Source organism: Antedon mediterranea, chromosome 2, assembly GCF_964355755.1.
Source record: "Antedon mediterranea chromosome 2, ecAntMedi1.1, whole genome shotgun sequence".
Taxonomy (NCBI): Eukaryota; Metazoa; Echinodermata; class Crinoidea; order Comatulida; family Antedonidae; genus Antedon; species Antedon mediterranea.
In genome coordinates this window covers 670,825-688,276 of record NC_092671.1, presented here as the reverse complement: position 1 = coordinate 688,276, position 17,452 = coordinate 670,825, and the positions used below count along the sequence as shown (strand labels likewise).

Below are 17,452 nucleotides of genomic sequence, written 5' to 3'. Positions count from 1 at the left end.
AGAGGGCGCTACTGACAATAATGCTTAGCAACCATGACAGTTATCACGTGACCCATGTAAACATTGACGACTAAAAACTGTGCGGCGCATGTGAACAAAACACATTTTTATTTATTTGGGGAGGAGGGTGTCAATAATTTCTGTACTTTCCGCCGACTCCTAGTAAAATACATGTAGGAGGATTCAAACAGGAAGTAGCAGGCAGGGTAGAGTTTCTGTAAGCGATTAGGTAAGACATTAATTAAAAAAAAAAAGTCTAGGGCCTACTAGCTAGTAGGCTAGTAAGTAGGCCTACTAGGCGCTAGGCCTAGCTAGTAGTTTAGGCCTAGCCTAGAGGCTATCCTACTACTAGCCTATAGCTAGGCTAGGCCCACACACACAGAAGGCCGGCTTAGCCTAACTAGCTAGGGCCTAGGCCCTCTATCCCGCTAGAGACTATAGGCTAGACTACCTGCTTAACTAGGCCTAGCTAAATAATTGCCTATTTATGCCCCCTTCTAGGGTCTAGCCTATGCATAGGCCCTAGCCTAGGCCTATTTGATCCGTAGATGCCTATTTTAGGCATGTTCTAATCTTGTTAAAGTTTTCCTACAAAAGTATATATTATGTATAGGCCTAATCATACCTAGGCCTAGGCCTATTCATCATTCATAATTAATTAATTCTCATTAGAATAGCTACCAGGACCAGGTTCATCATGTTTGATAAGGTATTCCCACCAGCCGACTCTGCTGGTCTAAGCATTCGACCAGCTTCAACCGGTGTGTTCTTTACGCCTCGTGAAATCTTGAAGACTGCTCAAAGTATGCGTCGACCAAGTAATCAGAAGTTACATCTTGATCCAGTCAGTAGAAGCTGGTCTGCAGGTAAGACATATTTACCACGGTTCATTTTGGTATAATCGTCTTTAATTAAAGCCAATTTACATATTTACGCATATTGCAGCTCTTCTATAATCTGTATTAAACCGTCCATCCACTCCGCATTGTGTGCAAATGGTCATAATGAATAACATAGATTTTATATTTTTATTACCGTATACTGCTCATCTGTTATATTGGCCTTTAGACTATTTTATTTGTTCAAATGGGATCGCTGTGTAGTTTGTTGGAGAAATTTCTTTGGCCGTTATAATATATTAAAAATCTGGGAGGTTTCACAATCGGTTTGTTTTATTGATAAATAGAAAATTAACATATTTTTACATTCTTTTAGGATCATCCGCAGGCTCATCCTCAACTTCTGTTATAGTTAATGGGAACCTAAGCATCATTGAAGTTGAGCAACTCTTAAGGGACAAAGCTTTGCGTCACTACCATGATCTTAAACAAGTAAGTACACACGCTTTAAAAACATTTATTTAGCAATGGAATTTTGTCTATAATTGTAATTAGACAAGGAAAAAAATAAATTCATCGCCTTTCTGTTATTTTTATGTTTTGTATGCCTTTAGTTTTAAAATTTATGTTCTTCGTTCTTACTTAAATCCTAAAATTTATATTTTTCATCTTGTATAGGCTTTTCAAAACTATGATATTGATCATAGCTTGACTATCACGCGTGGAGAGCTGCGACGGGTGCTTGACAACTTTTGTTTTCCATTAACAACTGAGCAGTTTGACGGTATTATGGCCAAGGTAGCGAGTAATGCTAACGGAACTATTAACTACTGCGATTTCCTAGATAGGTTTGCTGGAAGGACAGATGGCTCAAAAGAGTCATGGAAGATGGCGTCAGGTCATAGGTAGGATATTAAAATTCAATTTATTAGACTTTTTTTATATGTTGGATGCATAATGGTTGCTAAGGACATATGTTGTCATGAATGATCTTATTGATTTCACATTTAATTATTTTTAGACTCATTTTATTGTCATTTCCGGCAGCTGTACATGCTTTTGATATCTCTATTTAGCATTTGAGATGTCATTGAGAGTCACTCAATAATAAAAAATAATTTTAAAAATTCAACTTATTAACAGATTTAGTGGAATTTACCTAATTTCTGTATATAATAACAACAACTTTATTTAAGTTACCATTTACAGTACATATGATTAGAAAACTATACAAAAAGAGACTGATACAATTCAAAAAATAAAAGGATTTAATGAAATATATATCAAGTATATCTTATCTTTGGTCATATATTTTTTTTTTTTATTTATGGATATTAAGAGCTGTAATATAATTGTGTTATTGTTATAATTTATGGAAAAACAAGTATCATTATTTTGTTGCTAAATTGCTTAATCCATTTATATTATATTCTTCAGGTACAGCTACACACAATCACCACATGACATGGGTGTTGATGTACTTGAGCGTCAGTTGCGTGAAAGAATTGCAGCAAATATGAAGAATGTTTTAAGAGCGTTGCGATTGTTTGATTATAATCGCGACGGTCGTATTCAGCAACATGAGATGCGTAAAGTTCTGGAGAATTACTGTCTACGAATGTCTGACAGTCAGTTTGACAGGTAAATGATTTTCCAGAATGTTTTGTATTTTGATAGCAAATATATTTGCCCCAGGGTTGTTTAATATTACTTTAGTTTTTTGATACCCATTCTACCAACCACCTGTTACTCAAATATATATGGGATAATTATGGTCTTGAGCAGTCTGAAACCCAAAACAAACAAAAAATCTAGAATGGAAAATGGAGCTAGTGCTAATTGTTCATGTACCCTGTTACAGGCACAGCAAAACTGTGCTAATGTATTATTGTGGTAAATTAATTTAAAATTAAAAATTGTTAATGTTAGGTTGTGGGCTCGGTATGATTTTCATCATTCGGGAATTATAAACTACTATGAGTTTTTGAGAAGACTTGGTATCAACGTTGAAAGAAGGAAGAAAACAATGCCAGACGGAGCAAAGGTTGGGCTTGGCTTTACTGAGAAACAAAATCTCCGTCAGAATGAAACAGAAAAACTGGCAGTGATTAACAGAACAGATGATATGGTTAAAGGAATGAACTTTGGACAGATTGAAGCAGAATTAAGGAAACGGGTAACTGTTTGTTTTATACTGTAGAATCCAAATTAAATATATAACTAGAATTAAATATATAACTAGATAAAAAAGCAAATCTCCACCACACTAACATAGGCAGCAATGCGAATCTAAATGACACCAAATTGAAGTCTATACAATCATATTACAACAAATACTGTCTTTTCTTAGGTAGGATATCTTGAGATATCTTGTACATATACAGACAAATAAATGAACAGGGATCAACACATAACCTTACTAATACCTAAAATGTTAGTGTAAACATGTGGCTCAAATTTTAACTAATAGTATTAACAATAAACATTTTTGGTTTGTGACAGATGAAAGAGAATTATGTAAACTTAAAGAAAGCGTTCATGGCGTTTGACAGCAAACAAGATGGTTACATTTACCTAGAGGATTTGAAGTCAGTGCTTGTACATTTTACATTACCAATGTCAGACCAACTATTCTCACAGTTAATGGACAGGTCAGTGTGGGTTATTTGACATGTTATGAAGGTTTAGAAGGAAAGTGTTGTTGGAAATGTTGGTTATTATACTACAATCACCTATTATAGGCGTAATGCTGTAAAGTGGAGGCATACTGCTTTTGTTGTGATAGATGAAGAGGTTGAAAGCTTATGTAGTTTACAATATGTAGTATACTGCTTTTGTTGTGATAGATGAAGAGGTTGAAAGCTTATGTAGTTTACAGTATGTAGCATACTGCTTTTGTTGTGATAGATGAAGAGGTTGAAAGCTTATGTAGTTTACAATATGTAGTACTGTTTGTTGTGATAGATGAAGAGGTTGAAAGCTTATGTAGTTTACAGTATGTAGTACTATTTGTGTTTTAAGTTCAATTCATTTATTAGTCCACAATAGGAAATTAGTATGCTCGTCAACAATAAGAACATAAAGATACATTTATTTTCTTCCTCAACTTGTATGAAACTTTATTTCATAATTTTCTTTGTGTTTTCTTTTTTCAAAATGTCTTACGACTACAGAAAATAAACTTTCTCTGTAAGATCCCTGCAATATTCTATATAACAATGTAAATATAATGATATTATTGCTGAATAAATGTTAATGAATGAAAGAAAGAAATTCTTTGTTACATTTGTAACATGAAGTTAAACACTCAAATTTCAGTATGTTGGCTTCTTACTGTACACACCCTATAATTTATTTATTAATTGTATTGTTTGATTGACAGGCCCTAACATTGATGCTAACTGTACATTTATTTCAGGTGTGGATTCAAAGCCTCCCACAAAGTTCCATGGGAACATTTTCTAGAAAAATTCCAAAATCCAAGAATTGAAGGAAATGGACAAACTTTGCCAATTAAGTGCAACCACAAGTGAGTAACAATCACCGATACTAGATTGTACAATTTATTGAAAAGACTTAAAAATATAAACATTGTATTGAGTATTTTGTTATAGATTTAATGTTTGATTGTACAACCTTGCAGAGTGAATCCAATTCGGGAAGCAGAGTATGATGTTGAAATGAAGGACCTCCTTAAGATGCTTCATAAACATGTTACAACCAGATATACTTCAATAAAGGATGCATTCCTTGTCTTTGATTATGTAAGTAAACACATGCAATATTCTAGCAGTTTAACCATCCAATTGGATGAATTCATGATAACTTCCCATGACCTAATTGTGAAATTGGTTAAAAAATGTGCTGTCCTAAATTGGCTAATGGTAATTTAAAAATATGCGGTTTAGGAAGATGTACAGAAATAAGTTATTATAAAAATACGTAGAGTGTATCACAGAGTAGGGTTACTGTTTCATCATTTTATTTTTAACGTTTGTAAAGGTACATTATAAACACATAAATAGATTCCGGACAATTGTGGGTAACATAATAAAAATGTGTGTGTATTATATTCGACTCGTAAACATTCATTATTTGTATATTATTGTGAAAGATTATTTAAAATGTAAAGTTTACAACATTTATTACAATTTTGCTGTAGAACCGAGATGGTAAAGTTAGTAGGAAGGAATTTCAGAAGGTTCTGAAGAAGTTCACAATAAATTTAAATGAGAAAGAGTTGCAGGCTCTTATGAATCTTCTGGATGCAGATGGCAGGAATTCTATCCACTATCATCGATTCTTAGACCTCTTTGAAGTCAGAGAAACAGAGGTGAATAACATTTTTATTGAAATAAAAAAACTAGACACACTGGAAAGTAGAATATTTGTTTTTAATATTGTTTGTTATTAAATTCATTTTTGAAACTAAACTATTTGGGCCATCTTCAATTTATACATACATGGAGGATGCATATTTTAAAATCTGTCCTAAGTAGAGCATAGATCTTTAAGCTAATATGTACCTTTAAAAAAAGAATAAATATTGACATTAAAAAAAGAAAATGAATAAACAAAACCATTATGATTATATAGTTTGAAAATAAAGGCAGTATACAAATGAATAACAATATAAAGTAGAGGAGTGTACATGATTACTTTTCAACTTTTTGTAATATAGGAGGGACATAAGTGGTTAAACTCAGCCCATCGGTACAACAGTGACCCAGCCCCTGCTACTCTTGCATGGAGCACTTTAGAAGAAATCCTGAAGGAAAAGATTGTGGAATATTGGAAACCATTGAGTGCCGCATTCCGAAGCATGGATCCGGATGAAACAGGTTATATAACAAAACGAAACTTGCGTAAATTGTTGAATAGACACGTCATGACACTGTCGAATGACCATCTTGAAAGGTGAGGGAATAATATATTTCATACAATGTTCTAAAGAATACAACAAAAAATCATTAAAATAATTGATATATCGTATTCTAAAGTATTTATTCTACCCTAATACATTTAGGGGAAAATGGCAATATCAGCACTGTGGTCATGTTACAAGAGTTGTCAAAATAATATAGATTATCTGATAAAACTCCTAGAAAGTAGGAATATTTTTGCTATTTTCCCCCTGACTGAATAAATAAGTTCACTTGAATTTGACAAAATGTTGCATGTAATTGCTGTTGCTTTCATGTTTCATTATTTTTCACATTATTTAAGATACATATTTTGACATAAACCATTGTTACAGTTTATGGAACCGTTGTGAGGAGGGAAGTGATGGTAAAATCCTGTTAGCACAGTTCTTAGACGCACTCGACGTTGATGTCTCCCCAGGAGATGTCGTTGGCACCAGTACACAAATTCATGTTCTCAGTGACCTCAATGAACAGCAAAGACAAGCTGACTTAGATATGCGTCTTTATCAAGTCCAAGTAAACGCCCTCAATCAGACCAACCAGATGTCAGCTGATACCGTCATCATAAAGTTGAAAGATCGGATGTCACAGAAATCTTCACATATACGGCAGAACTTTTTAAGATACTGTAAAAACAAAAAAGGAAAACTACACAAAAAGGAACTCAGAGAGGTCTGTTTTTTTTAAATCTTGACTATAAATTGATGTTGTGCTTAGATGTTAAATTAAAAATATTGCTTCAGACATTAGAAACAATCTCTTTACAGTATAGTATGTTTTGTCATTTTATTGTAGGTGTTGGAGAGTTTTGGAATGTATATGTTAGATGATCAGTTTCAAATTCTCTGTGACCGCCTTGGTATTTCCAAAACGCCTCTAAGTTATACAGACTTCATAGAGCTGTTTGAAGATCCACGTGTGAATGGGCCTGGTGTAGAAATACAACACTCCTCAAACCACCGGTACATTGATTTACCAATACAAAAAATGACAGCAGATCAAGTTGGAGCTAAGCTTCTCAGTAAGCTTAGAGAAACTTATGGGGTAGGTAACAAGCTATTACATATTTTTAGTTAGTAGAGAAAGTAATTAGTAAAGTAAATTCTAATTCAATCAATGACTAGATGTTGATGTTTTTAAATTCTATGTTTGCTTTTCTTGTACACTGTATTGTTAAAAAAAACAAATAATATTGTTTACTTTACAGAGTTTAAGAGACGCTTTTTACAAACTGGATGACGATCATGACGGATTGATAGGTCGTGATGATTTCAACCGAATAATGGGTACCATGATGTTTGTCATTTCTGATCAAGAATTTGTATCCCTCATGTCACAAATTGGTATTAGTAGACGAACTAAACTCAACTACCGTCAGTTCTTAGATAAGTTTGAACTTGTGGACACAGAAGAGGGTCACAAATGGCTGGATTCGGACCACAGGTAAGGAGGGAAATTGGGCTTTTGTTGCTGCTTAATGATTACATCATTCGTGTAGGCTGAATTTATTTATTCATTGCAATCATAAAATACTTTGATTGAAGTTGAAAAAACTCTATAAAACAATTAAATCCTATTTGAAATATGCAACAACCAAACAAAAAATAGACAATGTTGTGAGTATCAGTTTTATGGAGATCAAATCAAAAAATTATAGTAAAACAGCCAGAAAGAAGAGAAAACTATTTATAATTGGAGATATAAAAAGGAGTACAGGATCATAAAAAAATAGGCTGAATATTTTATAGTTTTTATTATTAAAAATCAAATATTTTACTTTGATTCCAGATATAACCAAACTCTAGCCCCAGCCAAGTTAATAGCGGAAGAGGTACACCAGATCCTGGTGGCTAAAGCAGAGAGACAATATCATGATTTGGCAAAGGCTTTCAGATCAATCGATAAGAACAGCAACGGTGTTATCACACGGAAAGAACTCCGCGACCTTCTCTACACTTTCATGATAACCATGACCAAGGATGAATTTAGTCGTCTTTGGAAGAGGTTAGAATTACTTTATTTTGTTGGTGATAATTTGGTGGTAATTTGTATTCCATTGTATCATTTAAGTTATACATACTTCATAGAGCTGTTTGAAGATCCACGTGTGAATGGGTCTGGTGTAGAAATACAACACTCCTCTAACCACCGGTACATTGATTTAACATTGTATCATTTAATAAATACCGATCAAAGATTGTTTTGGTGAACATTTTCATCTTTCAGAATTATGTGATAAACATGATATTACATTCTTGATATTACAGTTTACCTAGGGTGCATCAAACAATGTATAGTCTCCCCTCTGACTAGTGTAAAATTTGGATGCCCACCAAATTGAAAATTATGCATGTAACTTTCTCAACTTTAGGTATGATCCTCAAGACAAAGGCTATATTGATCACCAATACTTCCTAAAGATGATGGGACAAGCATTTGCTCCTGGAGACAGTGAGGGTGTCAGCAAGAGAATTGTAGACAACTCTCAGGCAAATCTAGAACTACATCATGATGACCAGCAGCAAAAGCAGTATGTTTTTATGGCAATCTTATTTAAACATTTGAGGACTTCAACTGCAATTATTACTGCAGTTAATTATGGTGAAAGTGACAAAAAAATGTGATGTGCCCATATATAGATGTCATATCACTACCATATTTAAGCATATCACTACCATATTTGGGCACATCTTTTTTTTTTTTTCAAACTATTTTGATAGTGTAGACAGAGCTTTAGATTGATTATAAACCCCAAAGCGCACCGATCCAACCCACCTTTACCCTACCCACCTATAATTTACTCAGTAGAAAGTACTAGTTTGGTTTTTACTCATTTTCATTGCCTTATACTTTTAAACCAACTATTAATTACGTTGTAAATTCTTAATTTCAGAATGAATATCACGCTAAACCAGGCTCAGAATGCAACATTTATCTCTGCTGACCAGCTAGAGCAAGGCTTAAAAGACCGTTTTAGAGATTGTTACAGCTCCTTCCAAGAAGCCTTCAATGCCATTGACACTGGCAACACTGGGAAGATCTCCATCAAAGATCTTCAGAAGGTGCTTCTTGAACATAACTATTTAGTCACTGATGGCATTCTGATGGAGTTTTTGCAGAGGTAATTTTATATACAAATTGTTCTCGTTGTTTATTTATTGATTTGTTTTATTGTTACGATATCAACTTGTCTTGGGAAATCCCACCACAAGATTTTTATCTTATTAAGAGTCTGCCTTCATCCATTACTATCTTTTTCTTATTGTTTGTTGGACGAAAATAAATGTCTTTTTGAATTGAAATAACCTCTAAGTTCTAACAATAACAAATTAAAAGTTTCTCACAATAGAAAATGTCACTCTATTAAAAATAATAATGTTCCAATGAAAAGTTTCTCAAGTTTCAGAACTCTATAATAATAACACATAGAAACAACTATGGCACTCTATAACACATAGAAACAACTATGGTATTTTATAACACAACATTTTACTCTATAACACATAGAAACAACTATGGTACTTTATAACACAACATTTTACTCTTTAACACATAGTAACAACTATGGTACTTTATAACACAACATTTTACTCTATAACACATAGAAACAACTATGGTACTTTATAACACAACATTTTACTCTATAACACATAGAAACAACTATGGTACTTTATAACACAACATTTTACTCTATAACACATAGTAACAACTATGGCACTTTATAACACAACATTTTACTCTATAACACATAGAAACAACTATGGTACTTTATAACACAACATTTTACTCTATAACACATAGAAACAACTATGGTACTTTATAACACAACATTTTACTCTATAACACATAGTAACAACTATGGCACTTTATAACACAACATTTTACTCTATAACACATAGAAACAACTATGGTACTTTATAACACAACATTTTATTCTATAACACATAGAAACAACTATGGCACTTTATAACACAACATTTTACTCTATAACACATAGAAACAACTATGGCACTTTATAACACAACATTTTACTCTATAACACATAGAAACAACTATGGCACTCTATAACACAACATTTTACTCTATAACACATAGAAACAACTATGGCACTTTATAACACAACATTTTACTCTATAACACATAGAAACAACTATGGTACTTTATAACACAACATTTTACTCTATAACACATAGAAACAACTATGGTACTTTATAACACAACATTTTACTCTATAACACATAGAAACAACTATGGTACTTTATAACACAACATTTTACTCTATAACACATAGAAACAACTATGGTACTTTATAACACAACATTTTACTCTATAACACATAGAAACAACTATGGTACTTTATAACACAACATTTTACTCTATAACACATAGAAACAACTATGGTACTTTATAACACAACATTTTACTCTATAACACATAGAAACAACTATGGTACTTTATAACACAACATTTTACTCTATAACACATAGAAACAACTATGGTACTTTATAACACAACATTTTACTCTATAACACATAGAAACAACTATGGTACTTTATAACACAACATTTTACTCTATAACACATAGAAACAACTATGGTACTTTATAACACAACATTTTACTCTATAACACATAGAAACAACTATGGTACTTTATAACACAACATTTTACTCTATAACACATAGAAACAACTATGGTACTTTATAACACAACATTTTACTCTATAACACATAGAAACAACTATGGTACTTTATAACACAACATTTTACTCTATAACACATAGAAACAACTATGGTACTTTATAACACAACATTTTACTCTATAACACATAGAAACAACTATGGTACTTTATAACACAACATTTTACTCCATAACACATAGTAACAACTATGGCACTTTATAACACAACATTTTACTCTATAACACATAGAAACAACTATGGTACTTTATAACACAACATTTTATTTTATTCCTCTTTTTCATTTACTTTTTATTTAGAGGTTTTTATGCTTTTTTGTAGAATTGGATTGATGTCAGGCAGCAATATGTTAAACTACACCGAATTCTTGGATGCTTTTGATGAGGGTCGGGAATTGAAATTCCGACAGAAGAATCATCCAGTGGTCCGACCAGAAACCTTCTCCCAACTTCCACCAGATAAAGCTGTCAAAAAGATCAAGTTAATGGTTATGGAGAATCTAGGTGTCTTGATGGCTGTGAGTAACTATTTCAACATTTATTTAGCAATTTGCTTTGTATGAACAATTCTCATCTGATCAAATTTACTTTGAATCAAAATCAGATTAAATCAAATCAAATTTAAAACATAATAACATTGGATTAATTGTTTACTTCTATCAGAAGGTTTTGGACATTGCTAAAATTCCTAAAATTATCTTAATTTAAAGTACTTCCCGTATTATCATAAATAATTCAACTATATGACTTGTTTTTTCAGGCATTTGGTGCATTTGATCGTGAAAAGCGAGGGCGGGTTGATGCCTCCCAATTCCGTCGAATTCTTGATAATTTTTGTTTCAAACTGACTAATAAACAATTCAAAGCTTTGATGGCCCAGCTCAAAGTGAATCAAGATCTCACCATCAACTATCAAGCTTTTCTGGAAGACTTTAATACTAGTGAACAAGATGTAAGTTAAAGTTTTTATAGGAAGCTATCTTTTACTAATGATGTTTTGATTTGTACCATATTTGGTACCAGTATGTTACTGTAAGTAAGTTAAGCTTGGATCCCACTTATCGCAAGTAATTTAGCCAATCATGATGAGATGGATCGTCAAAACTGTCACTTTTGATTGGTCAAGTCACTTGTGTTGTGCCTTTTATTGCCACTCCCTGACTCCACCACTAAAATAGAAAGTTCACCTTCACCCATCTTTAAATAAGGGTCATGTGGGTTTTAAGTCTATCATTTAATTTCATCTTCATCTATTTGTATTTTTCTAAATCTTACCCATTCTTACATATTTTAATGATTGTTTTTTCAGCTTGCACAGAATTGGTTTGAATCATTGCAAAAACAAGAAAAGAAAAAAACGTTGTCCCCTCAAGAAATCAACCTGCTTGATATTCAGAGAGAACTGAAGGAAGCTGTTGCAGGTCGCCAAGACATGTTTATGGAACGTTTCACTAGCTTAGACTATGCTAACATTGGAGTGGTCACCAGGGACGACTTCAAAAATGTTATTAACGAACTTGCATTTAGACTCAATGATTCACAGGTAGGTCAAAAGGTCAATATTTAATTGTCATGTCAAGAAGACTTTTGAACTAATATTTATTGTTTATAAAGCTCTGCCTACACTATCAAACAAAATGTGATGTGCCCATATATGGACATGATGACATCATATCACTACCATATTTGGGCATACTGTATTACTACCATATTCGGGAACACATCATACTATTTTGATAGTGTAGACAGAGCTTTAGATGAACAATCCGTAAATAGGTCATTAACAAATAAACCAATATGAACTTAGGTCTCAAGACAGTTTTGTTGAGCTACTCAGCGTGACTTCTTCTGTTGCTATGCTGATGTTATATTGACAAATATCACAACATGATTGTTTAATGGTATCGTCTTGGAGTACAGTCCATATTTGATCGAATGATAGTTGGTGCATGTATGCCTTCATCCTCCTCCTTTTTTCCTTTTTTTTGGAGTAAATACATAATAGTTTGATTGAAGTACATAAAGCTCTACATAAAATATGTACAAAGTCGGTGAGTTGATCAAGTGAACATTTTATTTAAAACTTGTTGATATTAATTTCAGTTTGATCTTCTCTGGAGTACAGTTGAAGTAAATGAATTTGGAAACATGAATTACCGAAAGTTTGTTAGGGATTATTCTGAATTGGAAATATCTGAAGAGTTAGATGACGTGTTGCATCCTCTAGATAATGGGTTTAATCTGCCAACTAGAAGACTCTACAGTAGACAGGTATGTTTGTTGACACATTCTAGTTCATACAATGTAATTGTACAACATTTAAAAATTTATCTAATCTAACAGCAAGCTACTCGCCAATGAATTACAGGATGGATACGCTATTTTATAATTCATCATGCTTATAAACTAAGTCTCATTTGAAGCTGGGGAGTGAGGTTTAAAAAGAGTTGTGGGATACCCTGGCACTAGGTAAAGATTGTACCTTAAGATTGGAAGGCAAGCATGTCAACCAAGCTACAGCTTTACACAAACCAATGTATATTAGCTTTATCGTTAGAGATTTTGAAATTTAAGTTGAATCTGTAGCAACAGGGGATAGAACACTGCCACAAACTTTAAATATTTACATAAAAATTAACTTAGTAACAATTTACATTTTGTTCTTTTATTTACAGTCACAGAGCTCATTGTCTAGCAGAGCAGGAACAGTTACACCAATGGTAAATGCAGAAAACATTGAACATAAACTGAAACATAAGATATTTAAATACTGGCAGAGAATTAGAAGTCAGTGCCGCTCTAAGGACCTGGATGATACAGGATTTATTGATATTTATGATTTTAAAGGTAACAAATCTAATTACACTAATAGTATGTTTTAAGTAATTTTCCATTTTCTATTTTATATTAATTTGATTACCAAATACTAATGCAAAGAAACTTTAAATCTTTTATTAATGTTTTTTTGTAAACAGTATATATATATTATAATGCAAAGAAAAAAGATAGATACATTTGGTAGTTGGACTATATAGTCATACCATGTCAATGCATGCACATTAATCCACTACAAAGGATGGGTATAGCAGTACACTGAGATACTACGTATCAATAACAGTTTACTACTAGTACATTAGTGAATGTGTATGCCAGAACCACAACAATATATTAGCCGCAAATCCATGCACATTTGTTAATACAATTGATGTAACTTTCAAAATTTTAGAAATTATTGAAGACTTGAACTTGGTAATATCATCAGACGATTTCAGAGATCTTATGGCAAAATATGACATAAAAGAAAATGGAAAGTAAGTGGTTGTTATATTATACATTTTGTGATAATTGCATTTTGAACAAACAAGATTGTATCGCATATGTTGATTAGTGAAATAGGAGAGTCAAAATTGAAATATTTATTTTTATTTTCATTATTTTTATTTACCATCAACATTTTGTGGTCATCTTTTATTTGGTCATGCAATAATAATATAGATATGATATTATGATATAAAACAAACTCCGAAAAAAGTGAAGCAAGCCATTATGATTCTATATTATTACTACTTTATTTGTTCATTTTCTTAAAGATAAAGTAATTATAAAGTTTTTATATACTGAAATAACAGCGATTATATTTTTATATCCATTATTTTAATCACATTTCAGATTTAGTTATAATTCCTTCTTGAGAAATTTTGTCCTGAACATGAACCCATCTACAAATGCAAGTGGAGATAGGAATTTGACTTCTCGCCAACGAATCCACAAATCTCGTCTTCCAGTAAGTAAACATTGCAAGGTTTTCCTTTCTGTTCATTTATACAGTTGTTGTCATTCATTCATCCTTCTGTTCATCCATCTAATGTTTTCCATCCATTTATCCATTCAATATTATTCATCCAATATTATCCATCCATTTAATGTTATTCATCCATTTAATATTGTCCATCCAATATCATTCATAATTGTTCCTACAGTTGCCTATTTTGTTATTATCGTCGTTGATATTATGAGCATTGCTATTATTAATTTAATTACAGATGACGCCTGGTACAGCAAGTAGTGACATGCTCGATCTAATGCTCCGTGTTGGAGAACGAGTTGTACAAGACTGGAAAAGGATGCGACGAGTGTTCCGTGGTTTGGATGAAAAAGCTGAGGGTTACATCACTACAAATCAGTTTAGGGACGTCTTGCGTCAATTCATGGTGAACCTTAGTGAGGACGAGTTCTTCCATTTGATGACGTACTACGATAAAAATTTGGAGGGCAGGATTTCTTACAATGATTTCCTACGTGCATACCTCAAATAAAAACCACAAATTTGTCAATATTTTAGTAATGAATAAGCAGAAATTATTAAATTTATTTGTCAATAAATTCAACAATTCATAAATTTTGTGAAATTAATTATATATCATTTTCATTATTTCATAATTGTATGTTTTATAATAACCAAGTTTGGTTTTAAAATCATAATAAGTGATTATGCCGCTGTACAATATAGTAATAATTTTATATTGATAATGATAGTTTAGGATATGTACAGTATATTGCTATAAAATGGATTTGTGTTTTTAATTAAATGTTGTGGAATTGTTCAGGGTGATTATGTTTGATATTAGCCAGAAGGAGAAGTTTGGATATTTCTCTGGTACTGTTTCTCTTTGGTGCTGGGTTTAAATAATAACCATTTCAGATGAAATGCTGTCTACTATTATTACTACTAATGTAGTGCTATGGCTACTGTGGTTACAATCATATTGTGTATCCCACTTTTTCTTAATTCCATTAACATTTCCTTATCCAATTCAAATTTTTCATGTATATTTATTTTGTCATTCAAATTTGAATATAGCACAGGTGTGCAGTTTTCTTCTCCTTTTTATTATTATTACGTCTACTTTTCAAATGTTTTTATCAGCTCCATCTTTCTTTATAAAACCATGTATGTACTCTTTTGTACGTAGCTATTATACTGATTCCAATTAATTGTTTGTTATTTGTCATTAATGTGTAGACCAGGGAGTTATAATACCTTTGTACTAATTGTTAACTTTAACTTTTGAATACCTGTATTGTCATTGCTTTATAAAGACTAAAAATCATGCAAGGTTACAATTAAGTGGTATTAAAAAACAGTGTGTATTTCATTATAAGTAGAATCGTGGAGAAATAAGTTAGTTATTTCTCCATGGTAGAATTAAAGTAGACTATATCCATAACCATGTACTAACCTGTTTTTATAATATAAAGTAAGCTTAAGGAAATTTACAACTAATTTTGTGTATTTATAGATGTTATTGTCTTAACTGTAAATATAAATCTTTAATTCCAAACCTTATTATAGTGCTGCTATAAATATGATATAAAAATACTTCCACATTATTTTTTTACAATGTATGACGTACCTGTATATGCTAATTACAATGTATGACGTACCTGTATATGCTAATTACAATGTATGACATACCTGTATATGCTAATTACAATGTATGACGTACCTGTATATGCTAATTACAATGTATGACGTACCTGTATATGCTAATTACAATGTATGACGTACCTGTATATGCTAATTTTAATCTAAAAATTCATCTTTTTATTCCACCTGTATTTAGAACAATATAATTTGCAGTGTTCGTATTAAAATGTATTTTTCTATCTTAACAAAATCATGTATAATGCAACAATCAATTGATAATACAATATTTGTATATGAAACAGTGTCGACTTAGATTATTTAAAATCAATGGCAGGTGGTATGTGATTTTAATATAAATAAAACTATAAAACTACCAAAAACTGCCAAACCAAGGTTATGGCATGGAGTAAAGAATAAGAGGAGACACAACTTGAATAGTTCAGTCAGTTCATCGTGTTTACCGCTTGCTTAAGGCTATGCTTGTAATGAGTATTTAAGGAGGTGCTAAACACTGCCGTTACGTAACCCAATTAGCAAAGAGTACAATGTTTACTGCCCGCGGTCAATTTTGGTGTTAGTACACATGCGTATTAGGACGTCACAATACTCTTGCTAGGCGATGTGCGTTCAAGCGTGAAAGGTGTACTATATACTGTTTGTAGACCTACTGAACTTGTATTCCGACCTTGTTTATTAATTTTTATTAAAAAGCAGCGCTATATATATATTCTACTGGATATCTTTTATTAATAAATTAATAATACGAGTTTTATACGGCACCAATAAAGGAATTATATTTATATGGTTTACTGTGTACTAAATGTTGGTAATTTCTCCAGACAACTTATCATGAATCATGATGAATAAATGGGTTTAATAAGGACCAGTGGTGGTGCCAGCGGGGGGTTACGGGGGCTGTATCCCCTCGTCGTCTCCCCCCCCCCCCCTCTTCCCCGTCTGGGAAACGCGAGTACTTTTCGTCGGGGAATATAATATACAGTAAAAATCATTCGCGTTCACTTCGTATAACTTCAGCGCCTAGAAAAACCGCGACGTTCCATTTTTTTTAGTACTGTACGTTGCTTGGTGGAGCAGAGAGCTATTGCACTTTGCATGCATTATTGCCAGCGATCTAATAAACAATGAATAGGTACGCACTTGTCTGGCGGTTCCCCTTTGTACGAATTGTTTAACATTGGACCTGCTCCATTGCGGTTTACGTGTGATATCATGTTCCATCCAGGGACCAGAATGTGTACTGTACTAGTTACTTTCCAGGCGAAGTTTACAGCCGCATCAGTCGTGATCGACGTACGCAATACAGCAAAAGGGTACGAATAATGTTGGCGATCTATTGTTCGTATGTCCGATTTTTTAATTTTACGATTAACCGCTATGTACCGAACTGTACATAATCCTTTTAAACAATGGCTTATAATTACAAAAGAGCATAGACTATATTTGTAATTGAATTTTTAACCAACACATATCATTTGTAGTTGTTGTTACGGGTTGATACTAAACGAATATTCTCGTAGTACCGTACCATTTTATACCATATTAT

The 17,452-nt window shown here is 32.4% G+C and overlaps 1 protein-coding gene across 1 annotated transcript; it reads left to right on the top strand.

Annotated features, from left to right (window-relative positions):
• Positions 1-123: 123 nt before the first annotated feature.
• LOC140039967 (EF-hand calcium-binding domain-containing protein 6-like) lies at positions 124-17,452 on the top strand. Its single transcript, XM_072085556.1, has 25 exons — positions 124-229; positions 673-866; positions 1,216-1,331; positions 1,518-1,744; positions 2,277-2,480; positions 2,769-3,015; positions 3,342-3,490; positions 4,258-4,368; positions 4,483-4,603; positions 5,002-5,172; positions 5,521-5,756; positions 6,097-6,436; positions 6,560-6,808; positions 6,972-7,207; positions 7,553-7,768; positions 8,136-8,294; positions 8,658-8,885; positions 10,783-10,978; positions 11,221-11,412; positions 11,770-12,003; positions 12,564-12,731; positions 13,136-13,307; positions 13,687-13,771; positions 14,130-14,244; positions 14,504-17,452. The coding sequence occupies exons 2-25, from the start codon at positions 698-700 to the stop codon at positions 14,774-14,776; spliced, it is 4,614 nt and encodes a 1,537-aa protein (XP_071941657.1). The 5' UTR covers positions 124-229; positions 673-697; the 3' UTR covers positions 14,777-17,452.